Source organism: Panthera onca, chromosome B3, assembly GCF_046562875.1.
Source record: "Panthera onca isolate mPanOnc1 chromosome B3, mPanOnc1 haplotype 2, whole genome shotgun sequence".
Classification (NCBI taxonomy): Eukaryota; Metazoa; Chordata; class Mammalia; order Carnivora; family Felidae; genus Panthera; species Panthera onca.
The window spans coordinates 62,250,262-62,269,695 of record NC_138344.1 but is presented as its reverse complement, the minus strand read 5'-3'; the positions used below and the strand labels follow the sequence as shown (position 1 = coordinate 62,269,695).

The window sequence follows — 19,434 nt, the reverse complement described above, 5'->3', positions numbered from 1 at the left end:
CACAGAGTATAGCACTGCACAGTATGAATTTGAGGAGTTTTAGAGGCTTTCACAGAAATTTTAACATCTCTACCTTTCTCCTTATGATATAACTTGAACTGATTATTAATGGATATGCCAGATTTTATTGAATAATTCTAATTCTTCTAGATTTTGAAACCCCCAAGGAGTCCTCTTCAGGATCTCAGAGGTGGGAATGAAACAGTTCCGGTAAGTCTCTAGTGCAAATGCTTTATATAGATGACTATTTTCAGTGATAATTTTAACAGTCAGGAATTTATTAGCTATATGAAGACAGACATCACAAATGATTTTTAGTTGAATGTGTACAAATAAGCATTCCATGACCCTCAGGTTAAAATCCAAACTCTTGAGTAAGCTGGCACTCTTGATTTTTAACCCCCATTTACTTTTCCAACCTTCTTACTTCCCACTCTCACACATGTATCTCACCATTCAGGATTGCTTACTATTCTGCAAACATGACACAGACTGTCAAGCCTGTAAGAATTTACATATGAGGGGCGCCTGGGTGGCTCAGTCAGTTAAGCGTCTGACTTCGGCTCAGGTCATGATCTCACGGTCCGTGGGTTCGAGCCCCGCATCAGGCTTTGTGCTGACAGCTTAGAGCCTGGAGCCTGCTTCCGATTCTGTGTCCCCCTCTCTCTCTCTGACCCTCCCCTGTTCATGCTCTGTCTCTGTCTCAAAAATAAATAAACGTTAAAAAAATTAAAAAAAAAAAAAAAAAAAAGAATTTACATATGATATTTCCTTCGTTTAGGTGGTTAGTCCTTCATTCTTCTTTGTCTTCCCAACATTCTATTAAAAACTTTTTTCAAACATTTTGAGAAGTAGCAGGAATTTTAGAGTGAATGCTCATATAGTCATCCCTTAGATTCTACAATTAATATTTTATCAAACTTTATCGTAAATCTGTAGCCCTCTTTATTTGGTAATTCCTGTTTACCCTTTAAGACTCAATTTTGGTATCACTTCTCTCAAAAAATCATCCCTCAATATCTTCTAATTGTCTGCTGATGTCTATTCTAAATGGAGAACTCTTTAAGGGTGGGTACTTTATCATGTGTTTTTTCAATTTATTTTTCCTGGTATAGTTGACTTTCAGTACATTTTGTTGACTGATGAAATGCATATAGTTTTGGAGACCATATAATTTTGAATGTTCACTCTACTTCGGCCTCTCTAATCTTTCTCAAATACATAAAGCTTTTTCCTGCCTCAGGGCCTCTGCATACATTCTACCTACAAGGCTTTCTCTCTACCCAGTGCTTTATCTGACTAATTTTAACTGATCCTTCAGGTTTCAAATATACTTCCTCAAAGTAATCTTTCCTGATTCTTAGGCTAGATTAGTTTTTTTTTTTAATACAATTTTCCTTCATAACACTCATCACACTTTGAATTTTATATTTGTATAGATTTTTTGTTTCAGTATCTTTGTCACCATAATTCCCAGTATAGAGTAGGGGCTATATTTGTTTCCTTTACCATTATTTTTTCATCACTCAGTACAGGAGCTGGTGTGTGTGTGTGTGTGTGTGTGTGTGTGTGTGTGTGTTAAAAACTTAGTGAACATTGAATAAGTAAATAACAGATTCATAGACTCCTAAAGCTTTAAAACCAATAGGACCTCAACAGTAATCTTAAATCCAATTGCTTATTTTTTTAAAAATGTTTATTTTTTTATAGATGAGAAATATAAGGTCCAAAGAGGTTAAATTTTTGTCCAAGTACACGTAGTTAGTGGCAGACTTCAAATTTGAGCTCTAATCTACTAATTTCTAGCTCAGTGCTCTTTCCAGTATACCACACAAATTTCAGTTTTTCTTTTTCCTTTTATTATTTTTTATTATTTTTTTAAAGCTTATTTATTTTGAGAGAGAAAGAGTGAGAGAGCATGGGCTGGGGAGGGGCAGAGAGAGGGGCAGAGAAAGAGAATCCCAAGTAGGCTCCATGCTGCCAGCGCAGAGCCTGACACAGGTTTTGATCTCATGAACTGTGAGATCATGACCTGAGCCGAAATCAAGAGTTGGAGGTTTAATGGACTGAGCCACTCAGGTACCCCTTCTTTTTTTTTTTTTTTTTAAAGTAAGAAGTATACTAGTATCTGTTAGTTTCAGTATTTACTATGTCATTATTATTGTCCTAGTAAGCTCAAGGCCAGTTGTAGTGTTTGCTAGGCTATTAACAGAGAGGATGAACATTCCTGATTCTTTGTTATAATAAGACACACTCAAATATTAAGAATTAACATAATAAAAGTCTCTGTGGATTTTGTTTGTTTCTGTCTTTTGCTTTTTGTGTTTGGTATCTATGTGAGTAAAAATGTTTGCTCTTGTTAAGGAAAATGAGAGAAAAAAATAGTGTTTTATAATGAAAAAATGCTCAGCATCACTAATAGAGAAGTGCAAATCAAAACCACAGTGAGATATCAGCTCATATCCATTACTATGGCTACTGTAAAAAACAACAGAAGGGGTACCTGGCTGGCTCAGTTGGTAGAGCTTGTGACTTGATCTTGGAGTTGTGAGTTCAACTCCTATGTTGGGTGTAGAGATTACTTAAAATAAAATCTTTGGGATGCCTGCATGGCTAAGTCCGTTCAACTCTTGATTTGATTTGATTTGATTTCGCATGATCTCATGATCATGAGACTGAGCCTCACATCGGACTCCATGATGGATGTGGAGCCTGCTTAAGATTAACTTTGCCTGGGGTGCCTGGGTGGCTCAGTTGGTTAAGCGTCCAACTTTGGCTCAAGTCATGATCTTGCGGTCTGTTAATTTGAGCCCTGCTTCTGGCTCTGTGCTGAGCCTGGAGCCTCCTTCAGATTCTGTGTCCCCCTCTTTCTCTGACCTTCCCCCACTCATACTCTGTCTCAAAAATAAATAAACATTAAAAAAATTTTCAAAAATTTAAAAAGATTAACTTTGCCTGTCTCCCCTAATTGCTCTCGCAATCTCTTTCTCAAAAAAAAAAAAAAAAAAAGAAAGAAAGAAAGAAAAAAAAGATGGAGTGCCTGAGTAGGGTAATTGGTTAAGCGTGGAACTCTTGATCTCGGCTCAGGTCATGATCTGACAGTTAGTGAGTTCAAGCCCCTGCACTGTACGTGCAGAGCCTGCTTGGGATTCTCTCTCTCTGCCCCTCCCCCACTTGTGCTCTCTCTGTCTCAAAATAAATAAATAAACTTTAAAAAAATTTAAAAAATAAAACAACAGGTGCTGGCTAGGATGTGGAATAATTGGAAACCTTGTATATTGTTGGTGGAAATGTAAAATGTTGTAGCCACTATGGAAAACAGTATGGTGGTTCCTCAAAAAATCAAAATAGAATTACCATATGATAGTAATTCCACTTCTGGGCATATACCCAAAAGAAATGAAAGCAGGGTCTTGAAGTGAGATATACCTCTGTCATAGCAGCATTATTCACAGTAGCCAAAAGTTAGAAGCAACTGACACTGTCCACTGACAGATGAATGGATAAACAAATGTGGTATCAGTGGAATATTAGCCTTTAAAAAGAAGGAAGTTCTGATACGCATTGCAATAAAGAGGACATTATGCTAGGTGAAATAAATCAATCACAAAAAGACAAATGCTTTATGATTCTACTTAGGAATTACCTACAGTAATCAAATTCATAGAGACAGTAAGTGAAATGATGTTTTCTAGGAGACCGAGCAAGAGAAAAGGGAGTTGTTTAATGGATATGGAGTTGCAGTTTTGCAGGATGAAAAGCATTCTGGAGATTGGTTTCACAAAGTGTATACATAACATTACTGAACTGTACACTTAAAAATGGTTAAGATGTAGTTCACAGGTTCGAGCCCTGCATCAGGCTCTGTGCTGACAGCTCAGAGCCTGGAGCCTGCTTTAGATTCTGTGTCTCCCTCTCCCTCTCTCTGCCTCTCCTCTGCTCATTCTCTCTCTCTCTCTCTCCCCCTCTCAAAAACAAATAAAAACATTTTTAAAAAATTGGTTAAGATGTATTATGCTAAGTGAAATTAACTAGTCCCTTGACAAATACTGTGTGATTCCACTTATATAAGGTATCTAAAATAGTCAAACTCATAGCAGCAGAAAGCAGTGGTTGTCAAGACCACAGAGGAGGGTAAAATGGAGAGTTGCTGACTACAGGTATGAAGTTCCAGTAAAACAAGGTAAGTTCTAGAAATCTGCTGTACAATGTTGTGCCTATAGTTAACAATATTGTATTATACACTTAAAAATTTATTGAGGGGCGCCTGGGTGGCTCAGTCGGTTGAGCGGCCGACTTCGGCTCAGGTCATGATCTCGCGGTCCGTGAGTTCGAGCCCCGCGTCGGGCTCTGTGCTGACAGCTCAGAGCCTGGAGCCTGTTTCAGATTCTGTGTCTCCCTCTCTCTGCCCCTCCCCCGTTCATGCTTTGTCTCTCTCTGTCTCAAAAATAAATAAAAACGTTAAAAAAAAATTTGAGAGGGTAGATCTAAAGCTAAGGGTTCTTACCACTTTTAAAATTAAAAAATTTTTTTAATTAAAAAAAAAAGTTTTTTAATGTTTATTTATTTCTGAGACAGAGACGGAGCATGAGTAGGGGAGGGACAGAGAGAGAGGGAGACACAGAATCAGAAACAGGCTCCAGGTTCTGAGCTGTCAGCACAGAGCCCGATGTGGGGCTTGAACTCACAAACCACGAGATCATGACCCGAGCTGAAGTTGGTCACTCAACCAAATGAGCCACCCAGGTGCCCCTAAATTAAATTTTTAAATGAAGTTAAGATGGTAAATTTTATTATGTGTATTTTACCACAGTTAAAATTTTTTCTTAAATCCTGAAAATAGGATAGTAAGCTTACTATAACAGACCACATATCACTTGCTTTGTCCCCAAGTCTGTCTTCTTCTAAATGGCAAAATAATCATTCATTTAAAAGGAGAGAGAAAAAGGAAAGAGAGCATAATCACCTTCCTTAAATATGTTGTTTGTGTCGGTATGCTTATTACCACTCACATGGAAAATCATACTCCTGTTTGTTAAGTGCATTAAGATATTTCAGAGAAGTAAATAATTACCACAATTGATAATATCACATTAACTCAGAATAAGACTTAGTCTCTGTCTATAGTACTGTGGAGACCTAATTCACAGTAGTTTCATTATGAATTATACCATATATTCTCTGCCCTTAGGACTCTAATGCTTTGAGAAATAAGAAAAGCTCCCGTCGAGTCAGCTTTGCAGATACTATAAAGTAAGTTGGAAAGAGAAATAATTAAAATGTTACAGGTAATAATTTTTTGTCATCAAATCAAATATGTTGGTACTAAATGACTTGATAGTCTGGGTTTTAATTACATAAGCATGTTTTTGTTATTGTTGTTATTCAGCATTATGCTTGAGAAACATTGAAAGGATCACCTCTAGAGTCGGAAACAAAACAACTATTTCTTACCACTGTTAATTTAACATTGTATTGAAGGTGCTAACCAAATATACAGAAAGTGCAGTTATAAAAATTGGAAAGATGCGGGTAAATCTATTACCTTTTGCAGATTAAATGCTTGTATATTAGGAAAATCTAAGAATATCAATTGAAATACCTCTACAAACAATAAGCAGGATACAAAATTAATATATGAAAATTAATATATTTCTTATATATAAAAGATAACTAGATAGAAGATAAATGTCTTTTTTCCCATTGTATTATATTTTGTGGCTATGTGTTTAATAATAAAAGCATATAAAGGATAAACCATTATTGAAGGATACTAAAGAATTGTGCAAATGAAAATATAACAAGTTCCTGAATAAAAAGATTCAACATCATAAAGATGTTACTTCTCCCCAAAATAATTTATTAATTTAATGTAATGCTTAGATGTAATGTTTTCATGATTATTTTCGTGATGTTCAGTAGTATATTTGTATTTCTTCATTGATTCAAAAGTTAATAGAGAATTTAAAAATAGCCAGGTGGTAAGAGCATTTTGTCTTTACTTTTTAGTTATATTGCAAAAATGTTGATCTGTATTATTTTGATTTTTATTGAAAAATTTCTGTGACTTTATATATGATTAATTTTTATAGATGAACCATAAGTACTTAAAAAGAAGATAGATGTATTTTGTACTTTAGAGTGTAGAGTTTAATATATATCAACCATATCCACCTTCTACCTTATGTTATTTGGAACTTGTATAATCCTGTTTTAATCACTTTAATCTGTCATCAATTATAAGAGAGAGGTAAATTAGTCTCTTGTTGATAGTGTGTCTTACTCTAGCTCTCTTTATATTTCTAATAGTTTTCCATTATGAATGTTGATTCTATATGTTCTTTGATACATAGTCATCATTGTTATATCTTCATTCAGAATTGTACTTTCCAGCATTAATGAAATCATCTTTGCTTCGTTTATTATTTTTTGACCCAAATTCTACCTGGACTGATTAATAAGATTTTTGACTCTGCTATATTTTATTTTCATTTACCTGGTTTACTTTTGTGTATAGTTTCATCATGTATGAGCAATGAATGGTATTCTGTATGTGACATCTTTTGGTTGCTGGGTAGTTCCAAATAGATACTGTCTTTTTTGTTGTTGATTGATAGTAATTTTAATTGTTTCGTAACTTTTTTCTATTACTCTATTATCCATTTATCAGTTAACATCTTCTTGGATATACATGAGTTGTCAGTATTTCATATGTGTTGACTTTTGCAAAAAAGAAAAAATATAGTAAGATTTGGTATAATCAGAGAAGACTAACTGTTGGCTGGCAGTAGACTTCCCTGAGAAGTATATTCCTTGGTGAAGTTGCCACTGTCTTCCTGGATCTTGCCCATGGCTTTGCAGATTCCATGTTGTTTTTGTCTCTACCAAAAAATAGGTTGATCTTTTAGAGTTGGGCTTACTAAACAGATTCACTAGAAATTTGTGTTTAAATAGAATGCTGCTACTAAAAATAATCATGAGAAACAGATGAATCAGAACAATCCTTGAGTAGTAAGTACTTTCCTTATAGGCATTCTACCTAAAAAAATAAATTATAATGTAAATATGGCTTGCTGATTATGGAATTTGAGGTATTAGTTATTTAAATGATTCTGAATGTTTAATGGCTCCAGGCTCTGAAATGTAAATAATCCATCTCCACAGTAGACACATACACATCCATTGCAAAGTGTTGGAGGCTTCTGTCTGTATACTCCTTGAATAGATATGGCCAAGGTTTTCTCCCATTTATTTCACACTGACTTTGCTTTTACATGTTTTCTTTAGGTGTTTTCTTATTAATGTCAAAATAAACAGGTTCAACTTTCTGCTGGACATTTGATTGTTCCTTGTGCTTGTTAAATTATTTCGTGTAAATTACCATTTTGCTTTCGAATTTCTTCCCTGGGATTATATTTCCCGCAGTAGAATTGCTGGCCTTAAAGTAAGAAGCAGTTGTGTACCCTTTGTTACATTTTTGTTATTGGTTTTAATACTGCCAGGAAGTACATTTTTTTCATAATACATTGTAAACATTAGATTTTAGCACTTATTTCCAGCTGACTTGATTGGTTATAATGTTATCTCCTAGTTATTTTAATTTGTAGTTTGTTTGCTATTATTTTTTCTATATTGTCTTCATTTTTTTCTCATTTTGAAATGTTTCTTTTTTTTCCCTTGTCTACTTAGGCAATATTGAAGAAAATATTTTCTTTTTAAGAAAATATTTTAAAGTTTTTGTGTGATTGAACACTTTAAATTTTGTGTTTACTGAAGTATGTGTCTTTCCTACTTCATAAGTAATTTTTTCAACCTATCTTCAGAAGCTTTCCTTATAGATATTACATAGGTTAAAAAGAGAAAGATCAAGGAACAACCATAATTAAGAAAAATTTACAGAAAAATAGAAGAAGAAAGAATTATTTTGCTATTTCATATCACATTTTGCCATTATGCCACTTGCATATCTCCATATGTTTACTAAATATGCTTTATTAAGTATATTTCGTTGGTTTACAACTTACACTTTGTCTACCTAATATGTGACAGTCTAACATTTGGATTTCAAGATGTCTAAATATATTTTTGCATTTTCTTCTTTGTATTTCTTTGATTTTTTGCTTCTGGTATTTTTTTTCCTTTACGTATAATTTGGATTATTCGTTGTTAGTTTTTATTATTAATTTTCCTTTTATTATGTGATAGTAACCTTATTTAGTACTAATACTTTTTTGCTGTGAAACAATGTAATGGATAACTTCAAAATTTTCTTCTTTTCCTTTTATTTGTCCATAGATAATTTCCTAAATTGGATATTTTTCAATTTATATCTTCAGGTTGTAGATAGAATTAAAGAAAAAAAACTTTTTTTAAGTAGGCTCCATGCCCAGCGTGGAGCCCATTGTGGTACTTGAACTCATGATTCTGAGATGAAGATGCTGAGATCAAGGTTGTCTGGGTGGCTTAGTCGGTTAAGCGTCCAACTCTTGATTTTGGCTCATATCAAGAGTTGGACACTTAACCACCTGAGCCACCCAGAACCCCCAAAATCATTGATTTTTTAAAAATATATAGATTTAAAGTTATACATGATATTTGCATAACTGTTTAAAAATAGTCTCTGTATCTATAAGCTACTTTCTTATTCCAAATGTTTTTCATCATTTGCTATCTATTTTAGTTTTCTAAACTAAAATAGTTAGGTTCTTCAGCTAATTTTGTTCATTTTTTTTTAATCAAAAACATTTTTTAATTTAATTTTTTTTTCAAAGTTTATTTGTGAGGGGGAGAGAGGCAGGGAGAGAGGAAGACAGAGGATCTGAAGCAGGCTTTGCACTGACAGAGAGCTTGATGCGGGGCTCAAACTCACCAACCATGAGATCCTGACCTGAGCCATAGTCAGACACTTAACTGACTGAGTCACTCAGGAGTGCCAATTTTGTTCATTTTTATTTTCCTAGACAATCACTGAGTTTTTTTCAAATGTGTAGGTTTAAAGTTATACATGGTATTCTCATAATTTTTAAAATAGTCTCTGCATATACTACTTTCTTATTCCTAATGTTTATTTCCATCCTCATCTCTAAAGCATTGAATAAAGCCTTTTATTCCATAATTAGAAACAATAATTAAAATATGCAGAGACCTTTGAGAGATAGTACAAATGTCTGGGTTACATAGACATGTATAAAGTAAGTGGAGGTATAAAAAATAAGTCATTGGGAAGTTTAAAAAAAAAAAAGCTTCCAAGTTTTTTCCTTTTTTTCCTCCATTTTAATGATTGAAAATTTATAGCATACACAAAAGTAGAAAAAAATGGTATGAAAGCATAGATGTCCATTTAGCAGTTACAACAGTTGTCAACTATGGCCACTTTTCTTTTACTATACCCATACTTTCCCTTTCCCCTCCCACTGAATTATTCTCATGTGAATCCTAGATATTTCATTAGTTATATAACTTTAAAAGGTACAGAATATTTTAAAAATATATTTGTAATACTATTATGAATAGTTCATAATACTATTATCACATCTTTTATTTTCATTTATTTATAATTTTTTAAAAATGTTTATTTTTGAGAGAGAAACAGAGTGCAAGCAGGGAAGGGTCAGAGAGAGACAGAGACACAGAATCCGAAGCAGGCTCCAGACTCTGAGCTGTCAGCACAGAGCCCTATGCGGGGCTCAAACTCATAAACCATGAGATCATGACCTGAGCTGAAGTCAGATGCTTATCCAATGGAGCCACCCAGGCACCCAAACATCTTTTTTTTTTTTTTTTTCCTGATGCTTATTTATTTACTTTTGAGAGTGTGAGCAAGCAGGAAAGGGGCAGAGAGAGAATCCCAAGCAGGCTCCATGCTTTCAGTGGTGGAGTCCAATGAGGGGCTCGGTCTCACAACTGAGAGCATGACCTGAGCCAGTATCAAGAGTCAGATGCTTAACTGACTGAGCCACCCAGGCACCCCTATTATCACATCTTTTAAAAGCTGTGATATCACAGCTATGATATCAGCAAACATCTGGCCAGTGTTCACACTTCTTTGTCTCAGTTTTCTTCTCCTTAGATAATGGGCATGATTCATTATCCATACACACTTAACATATTTCATTTGGTTGATATCTGTCTTAAATCTTGTCATCTGTAGGTTCCCTCTTCCTTTTTTTCCTTATAATTTATTTAAAACATTTTTTTAATGTTTATTTTTGAGAGAGAGAGAGACAGAGTGCGAGTGGGGGAGGGACAGAGAGAGAGAGAGAGAGAGTTAGAGAATCCAAGGCAGGCTCCAGAATCTGAGCTGTCAGCACAGAGCCCGATGGGCGGCGGGGGAGGGGGGGCCTCGAACCCATGAACTGTGAGATCATGACCTAAGCCCAAGTCGGATGCTTAACTGACTGAGCCACCCAGGCACCTCTCTTATAATTTATTTTTTAAATAGTGTGTCCCATTTGGGGCGCCTGGGTGGCCCAGTCTGACTCTTGATTTTGGCTCAGATTGTAATGTCACTGTTGGTGAGTTCGAGCCTCATGTAAAGCTCCATGCTGGAGCCAGCTTGGGATTCTCTTTCCCTCTGTCCCTCTGCTCTACTCTCTCTCTCTCTCAAAAATGAAGGAGGGAACAAACGAACAAAGTATCCTACATTCTGGATTTTGCTGATTATATCTACATGGGATAATATTGTATAATACATTTCTCCAGAATTCTTACCAATTGGTTACTCTATCTAGAAAGTTTTAACTTAAATTTGATCTTTTGGACAAGAATTCTTGTGCTTTCATCAGACAGCACTTAATATTCAGTTATCTCTCTTTTTTATGATGTTAACAGCTGTTGATGATCATTACCTAGATCCATTATTTCCTTAAAGTTTAACCGATAATCTCATTCTGTCTCTGAGTTATGGTTCATATAGGAAAGGCAGATTAAATTCTTGGAGCAGTGGTCTGTTTACTACTTTCAGTATAATGAGTTGGTTTCCTAGTATCCTTCAAAGTTTATAATAAGAATTTTTTCCCTGATATCTTTACTTAAATAAGTTATCTAAATCATGAACTTAAAAGCATATTTAATGTGTTTTATTAATACGACAATTGGGGCGCCTGGGTGGCTCAGTCGGTTAAGCGTCCGACTTCAGCTCAGGTCACGATCTCACGGTCCGTGAGTTCGAGCCCCGCGTCGGGCACTGGGCTGATGGCCCAGAGCCTGGAGCCTGCTTCCGATTCTGTGTCTCCCTCTCTCTCTGCTCCTCCCCCGTTCATGCTCTGTCTCTTTCTGTCTCAAAAATAAATAAACGTTAAAAAAAAAAAATTTTTTTTTTTTTAAATACTCCAATTATTCTGCCTTTGATAAGTGGAAATCTCTTCAGATTGGTTTCTGACCTTTTGACATAACCCCAATAATCTTTGATAGCTTCTTTGCTTTATAATATACCAAGCTGTTGATGTTCATTTCATGTATTACCTGACTTAGACCTGGAATCAGCCATTTCTTCAAGGAGTGAGCCCAACTGCTTTTGGTAGGAATAGCATTTGAAGAACACAATCTGGATGCTATAAGTTCTCCTCACTATTGAATTGGTCATTGTTTCTAGGCCATTCTATTACCAAACAATCTATCACAGTTGCTAACTGAGGAAACAAATGAATGAGCCCTGGTGCACTGGTCTCCATCCCAGGTGATCCCAAGGGGACTAGACAGGTTGAAAGCATAGCTCCTGGCTAAGTTTGCCAATGGTGTTGCCCAACAAACTTGGATAAACTCATCACAAGAGAAGCCAGTAACTCAAGAGACAAGGGTTTGGAAAAGAGAAAGGGAGAAACTTATTTCAAGTGCCGGCAGTCAGGGAAAGTGGCAAGCTCAAGCCTTAACAACTGACCTCTCCACCCACAGGATACACACCTAGAGTTTTATAGGGAGGGATTCAGGGGTACATGAAAGAAGGCAAACAGCACGTGATCATGGGTGGGGATTGGTGTGTGTTCAGCCTATGATCATGGGCAGAAAAGGGGACACTGGGGTGTCGTCTTCTAGGCATTCCCTTGCTATCAGGGCTTTTTTTGTTTGGTATCTTGGAAAGTTCCAGATCATTGCAAAGCACCTTCGTCAGTGTCTTAAAAAAGTGCAATAATAAATAAGCACAATGGGTTTTAGTTAGAGCCTGAGTTAAGCAGTCTTGTCTATTTCTGTTGTTTTTTTTCAAGTTTATTTATTTTGAGGGAGAGAGAGTGCATGCGCGCATGAGCAGAGGAGGGGCAGAGAGAGGGAGAGAGAGAATCCTAAGCAGGCTGCACACTCAGACGCAGGACTCAGTCCCATGAACCATGAGGTCATGATCTGAGCCGAAATCAAGAGTTTGTCACCCATCCAACTGAGCCTCAGTATTACTCATTGAATCCTAACAATTATCTCATTTTATGAATAAGGAAACTGAGGCTTAGCTTGAGTAACTTGCTCAAGTTTCCATACCTATTATGAGGTAGGGCTCATACTCTGGAACATACTGTGGAGGTTTCTCAAAAAGTTAAAAATAGAACTACCCTATGATCCAGCAGTTGCAGGTTATTTACCCAAGGATACAAAAATACAGATTCGAAGGGCTACATGCACCTTGATGTTTATAGCAGCTTTATCAACAATAGCCAAACTATGGAAAGAGCCCAAGTGTCCTTTGACTGATGAATGGATAAAGAAGATGTGGCACATATGTACAATGGAATATTAGTTAGCCATCAAAAAGAATGAAATCTTGCCATTTGCAATGATCTGGGTGGAGCTAGAGTGTATTATGCTAAGTAAAATAAGTCCGTGAAAGACAAATACCATATATGTGGAATTTAGGAAACAAAACATGAACATATGGGAAGGGAAAAACTGGGGCGGGGAGCAGACCTTAACTGACTCTTAACAGTAGAGAAAAAACTAAGGGTTGATGGAGGGAGTTGGGTTGGGGATGGACTAAACAGGTAGTGGGTATTAAGGAGGGTACTTGTTACAATGAGTACTGGGTGTTAATATGTAAGTGATGAATCACTAAATTCTACTGAAACCAATAGTACACTATAGGTTAACGAATTCAAGTCAAAATTTGAAAAAAAAAATGTATATATATAATAGAAAAGATATATGGAAGCATCCCAAGTGTATATCAATAGATGAATGGATAAAGAAAGTACACACATACATACACACACATACAAAGAGGTAGGGCTCAGACTCTTGACTATTTTTCATCAGACCGTTCTTAATCATATTATTATGTCTTCTTACATTTTTCACATTGCTGGTATTTTCGTTTTCCTCTAGTTACCCTTATTATTTGTGGGATTAGACTATATTTTTTAGGTCTATCTGATTGTTATAATGGTTCTCTTCCTGTTTTCCTTGTTTTTTAGATTTGCTGCTTATTCTGTTTATTTGTTTTATAGTGAGTTTGGCTAATAAAAAACATGTTCCTAGAATTAACAGGGAACTTTGGAAACAGGGGTAACTGAGATAGGATTCTTTTACTATCTGTCCAGGAGAAAATAACAGCATTTTTTACTTAAATATGTGTTAAGGATGATAGAATGTTAAAGTTAGAAGTAATCTGGGGCTCTTGACTGGCTTAGTTGGTAGGGTATGCGACTCTTAATCTTGAGGTTGTGAATTCAAACCCCACACTGGGGGGAAAGTTTACTTTAAAAAAAAAAAAAGTGAAATTAGAAGTAATTTTAGAGAGACAGTAATAGTCCAAACTCTACACATTTTAGTGAGAAGATTAAAGCCAGAGAAGTGATATAACTTTCCTAAGGTAACATAGGTAGTGACAGAGCCAACAGCTATAATATAGGTCTCCTGATTCCTAGTCTCCTGCTTTTTCCACTGCTTCTGATTACCTTTCCCTGTTACTGTTAAACCTAGCCCACCCTTTCCTTTCCTTGGTTATAATCTACTCATTATACATACTTTCCTGCAATGGCTCTGGGATGTTAAAAGGAATTTGAGGTTCTAAACCAAAAAACCTGGAACAAGTTCTTGCTTATTACTACATAGTCCCTAGCAAGTCTCTTAAAGAACATCAGTTTCCTACTTTTTTAGGATGGAAATAATAGTCCTCACATATCTGTTAGTGTTATTGCATGGCCAAAATAAGGTAATGTATGTTAGCACAGTGTCAATTTAAATACTATTAAACAATGTATAAATAGTGTTTCAAGAAAGTATTCTTTGTTAAAAGATTAATTGAAAAAGAATTACAAGATTTTAGATGTAGAAACAAGCATAGTAAAAACTCTCTTAATAACTCCCACCTCACTAAATTATTAGAATAACCTATATTCTCCATCCCCCTTGTAAAATATACTGATACCTACAGTATAGATATCACTGACCTTTCCTGTCCATAAACTTCAGTTCCTGAGAGTTGATTGGTAGGCTTTCCAAGAAGTATTTGTCTTGTTGATCTGCTTGAAGTTGTTGTAATTGCATAACTTAATTTAATATTAGATAAACTGATGAAAATGAATTCAAAGACAAAGATCGTTATTTCTGTGAAAGTTGTAATGAACAGCTAGGGAAAACTTTGATAAAGGTGAATTTATTTTTAAAAGTACTTTCAAATTTGGTATGGCTGAGACAACCATAGGGAAATCTTTCATGAAAATTTAGAAGGATTCTGTGTTCATATTACTTGAAAGTTTCTTTGTTTATTCCTCTTGATAAAAACACTAAAATTGAACCTATAGATCCACTCAAAGTAAAGTCCTCAGATTGACATTCAGAGATTTGCAAATTAAAATCCACTTATGTTTAAAATTTTTTAATGTGTAAGGTGTGTATGGATCAGTTATGATTCCTTATTTTAAAAGGCTTTTTTTTTTTTTTAATTAATTGGTCAACTACTGATCCTGGTCATATTGAATAAAAAGGCTTCTATTCTATTGTAAATCATTTGAAGAAAAATTGTTTCTAGGATAGCTTGGTAATTATAAGCTCAGGTTTTGAAGTCAGATTTGGGTTTGCATTTTGGCTCTGCCACTTATTAGTTCTATGACTTTGGGGGTTACTTAACTTTTATGACCTTTAGTATCTACATCTATAAAACAACATGGTAATTGTTATAATCATTAAAATGCATATAAACAACATAGCAGAGGGCTTGTCACACTGTATGCATGCAGATGTTCACTGCTTTTTGTAATTTAAACTTTTGAAATTTTAAAGAAGAGGTTCTTGGGGTACACACGCTCTCTGTCTCTCCAACAACAACAAAAAGAGCTTATCAGTAATGAATGATACCTCATATTAAAATAAAAATGAACTAGCCAGATTATTCAAGGCAGATATCAATGCTGCTTCTTCAGAAGCTTAATCCTCCCAATGAAAAGAGGTCCCTTCCTCTGGAGTCCATGCTATCTTATCGGAACTGTTAATAAAAAAAGTTTAGTAGGGGCACCTGGGTGACTCAGTCGGTTAAGCGTCTGACTTCAGCTCAGGTCATGATCTCGCAGTTTGTGAGTTCGAGCCACGCGTCGGGCTTTGTGCTGACAGCTCGGAGCCTGGAGCCTGCTTCGGATTCTGTCTCCTTCTCTCTCTGCCCCTCCCCCACTTGTGCTCTGTCTCTCTCTGTCTATCAAAAATAAATAAATGTAAAAAATATAAAATAAAATTAAAAGTTCAGTAAAATAATGTTGATAATCACTGTTCCAGCTCTCTACTTACAGTGAAAACTCCTTGAGGTCAAGGATCATCTATCAGACTCTAGTATATAGCATCAAGTATATAGTGAGTGCTTAATAAATGCTCTGTTGAATAAAATGAATATTTTAGGTTATTAAAAGGGATAAAATAATGATTTTTGTCAGAGTTCATTAAAAAACCATAACAGATTTTAATGTAAGTGAATTTTGACATTTGAAAAATTAATAGTATATAATATAGCAAAGAGGAAGCTGAAATCAGTTATCTTTACCTATGTCAAGACTATAAGTTAGCACCATAGGGTTCTAATTAAAAATTACAGATTTTCACTAATCTTTATTTTCTTTTCTAGAGTATTCCAGACAGAGTCTCATATGAAAATAGTAAAGTCAGAAATTGCAGGTAAATATGTTATTGCAATCTCTGCTAAATCTGTTTTCTATAAAATTTTCCTGTGGCTGGGGCACGTGGGTGGCTCAGTTTTTTGAGTGTCCAACTCTGGGTTTCAGTTCAGGTTATGATCTCACAGTCATGGTATCGAGCCCCAAGTTGGGCTCTGTGCTGAACATGGAGCCTGCTTAGGATTCTCTCTCTCCCTCTCTCTGCCTCTCTCCTGCTTGTTTGCACCTGTGCCTGTACATGCTCTCTCTCAAAATAAATGAACTTTAAAATTTCACTGTTGCCATTTAACCAGGCAATTGATAAAACTTAATAAGCTTACTGTCTATCTCACTGTTTAAAAGGTATAACTTGCGGGGCACCTGGGTGGCTCAGTCGGTTAAGCATCCGACTTCAGCTCAGGTCATGAACTCACAGTGAGTTTGAGCCCCGCATCGGGCTCTGTGCTGACAGCTCAGAGCCTGGAACTTGCTTTGGATTCTGTGTCTCCCTCTCTCACTGCTCCTCCCCTGCTCGTGTTCTGTCTCTCTCTCAAAAATAAATAAAAATATATATTTTTTAAATTTATTTTAAAATAAGTGTAACTTGAGCCATGAGAGGCAGAAAGTAAGGTGGGTATTTAGTAATTTCTTTCTTTTAATTGCTATTAATTTTTCTAATGTTTTATCAGTGTATCCTTGAACAACTTTAATTTTTATTTTATTTTTAGAAACAGATGCAGGAGAAAATGTTCTATTTATACAGTAAGTAAAGAAAATGTGATACACATTATATTTTAAAAGCTCTTTATCCCTGTTAAATGCAGTGTTTGTTAAATTAAATTTTTTTTGTTTTTATTTTTGTATCCCTTTTGTGGAATACTTAGGGTTAATTCAGAAAACAGATTCTTTGCAGAATTTAATATACTGCTTTCTCTCATAAGTGTGTGCATTGTCCAGCTTATCTTTTTAACAGAGTGATGAAACACTCTGCTTTCACATATAAATTCTTAAATACAACAGCTAATACAAGACAATACCAAGTTTTCAGATTTTTTCATTAAATTAGTCTTTCTTATAATATAGAGAAAAATAAATACCAATAGCTCTTGCACAAATGAAAAGATGTTTATTTTCATTCATCATAAGAGAAATACAAAGACTTAATGAGATATAATTTTTCATCTGATCATCTGAGAATATAGGTAAAAAGTCACTCATTGTTAGTGGATGTAAATTGAAGAAGGCAGCTGGCAGTATCATTCAAAATTTTAAATATACATGTCCTTTGACTCAGTAATTTCATGCCTGGGAATTTATTTCATCAAGATACTTGTAAATGTTTGAAATGATAAACATGTAAGATTATTCACTGCAGCATTTATGTAATAGCAAAAGACGTGAAAGATCCTCAAGATCCATCAGTAAGGGACTGGTTAAATAAATCACAAATTTTCCGTGTAATTGACTACTGTTGAGCTGGAAAAAAAGATTCTTTTTATATTACTGATGCAGAAAATACTCTAAGCTTGGGCTTTTCACAGTTAACCACTGTTGATAATTTTGGATGTCCTTGCAGAAATTTAAATGTATTTCTAAGTGATGTTTATCTTTAGGTTTTTTTTTTTTAAGACAAAAATGAGAACATTTAATAGTATGTCTTGTAACACTTTCCATGTTGTTATATATAGATATACCTCAATCTTTTATAATTTGTTGTATGTCTGCATCAGCATTTATTTAGCTGCCTATTGATGGACATTTGGGTTGTTTTACCTTTTTTTTGTTTGTTTTTCAGGATGAATTTCTAGAAAATGAGTCGCTTTATAGGTTGTTTTTTAAAAAAAACAGTGGCATATATTAAGCATATTTTTATAGTATCCTTGAAATTAACAAGGCCTTAAGACCAATCTGAAAAGGGTCCTTTAATTGCCTTGTAATTTTTTCCGTCAGAGGAGTCTTTTTAAATGCTGTCTTTGTATTTTTCTGCCAGTCACCCTATGAAATCCTTAGACCTTCCCTACCCTTTCTAACTGTTGTGATACTTGGTAATTGTTTGGGGTATAGATTTTGAAAATACTTTTTAATTTTTAGGAACAAGAATCCAGAAGATAACTACTGTGAAATTACTGGTGAGTATGACCACAATACTTTTCTTACCACATACCTTTCTCTTTATCCAAATTTCTTACAAAATAATGTGTAAAAGAACTGTGGGAAAAAATGTAAAGAGAACTCTGTTCTTTACACAAAATCTTCACTTTGATATTTTGCAAACTTGCTGTTATTTCTGCCAGACTTGCTGTTCCTCTTGTTTTCTCTATTTTTGGATTCACACTCAGTCATTCACTCCAGTCAGGAGTTGAGTCATTTTTGAACTTTTCCTCATTCCTCATATCCACTTGGTTTCACTCTATTCTTTATCCTAAATGTCCTGCAAATCTGTTACCTGCAAATCATTATTCTTTTGTGGGGTACTATTGTACTTAGTTTCTTATCCTTATGAACCATTTTATATATTTCTAAATCTGATATTACCCACTGACTTAAAATTGTTCAGTGACACTTTTTTTGCTTATAGGATAAAACCCACCTCTTTCACATAGGCTTAGCCCTTTGTAATTTGGCTGGTCTTCTCCAATCTTTTTTTTTTTTTTTTTTTTTAAGTTTTTTTTTGTTTGTTTGTTTTTAATTCTTGAGAGAGAGAGAGAGAGAAAGTGTGAGTTGGGAGGGGCAGAGAGAGAGAAGGAGAGAGAATTCCAAGCAGGTTCCACACTGTCAGCGTGGAGCCTGACATGGGGCTCGACATGAGGCTCAAACTCATAAACCATGAGATTATGGCATGAGCTGAAGTCAAGACACTTAACCAACTGAGCCACCCAGGTGCCCCAACTTCTCCAATCTTATCTCCTGCCCTTTATAGACATACTTTGCTCTAGCCCATGAAAAAGTATTTATAGTTCTCCATGTTGACTTTTTTTTCTGCCTGTATCCATTTATAAATGCTGTTTCTTTTATCTGAAGTGACCTTCCTATTCCAAATTGCCTATTGGTCTTCTCATTTTTCACTTAACTTAGTTTTTCACTTAGCTTAATTTCAGTCCTATTCAAAATAGCCAGTCCAGTGTGCCTGGCTGGGTCAGTCAGTGGAGTATGCAACTCTTGATCTCAGGATTGTGAGTTTGATCCCCACAGTGGGTTTAGGGATTACTTAAAAATAAAATCTTAAAAAAAAAAAAATAGCCAGTCCACAAAGTGTTATAGTCCATGACAGAAAAGGAACTTGCACTATAATGTAAATCAACTCTGGCAGTAAGCTACTGTTGAATTAGGTGACATTTTTTTTTCTTAGTAAAACTTTCTTGATGAAGGAAAT

The 19,434-nt window shown here is 35.0% G+C and overlaps 1 protein-coding gene across 3 annotated transcripts in view; it reads left to right on the top strand.

Annotated features, from left to right (window-relative positions):
- KNL1 (kinetochore scaffold 1) overlaps positions 1–19,434 on the top strand; it is a 65,604-nt gene that overhangs the window by 8,377 nt on the left and 37,793 nt on the right. For all 3 annotated transcript variants that reach the window (XM_060618924.3, XM_060618922.3, XM_060618923.3), the window contains exons 4-8: positions 151–210; positions 5,192–5,253; positions 16,034–16,083; positions 16,790–16,823; positions 18,153–18,190. In XM_060618924.3, the coding sequence (XP_060474907.3) occupies positions 151–210; positions 5,192–5,253; positions 16,034–16,083; positions 16,790–16,823; positions 18,153–18,190 (244 nt within the window). The remainder of the gene's footprint in view (positions 1–150; positions 211–5,191; positions 5,254–16,033; positions 16,084–16,789; positions 16,824–18,152; positions 18,191–19,434) is intronic.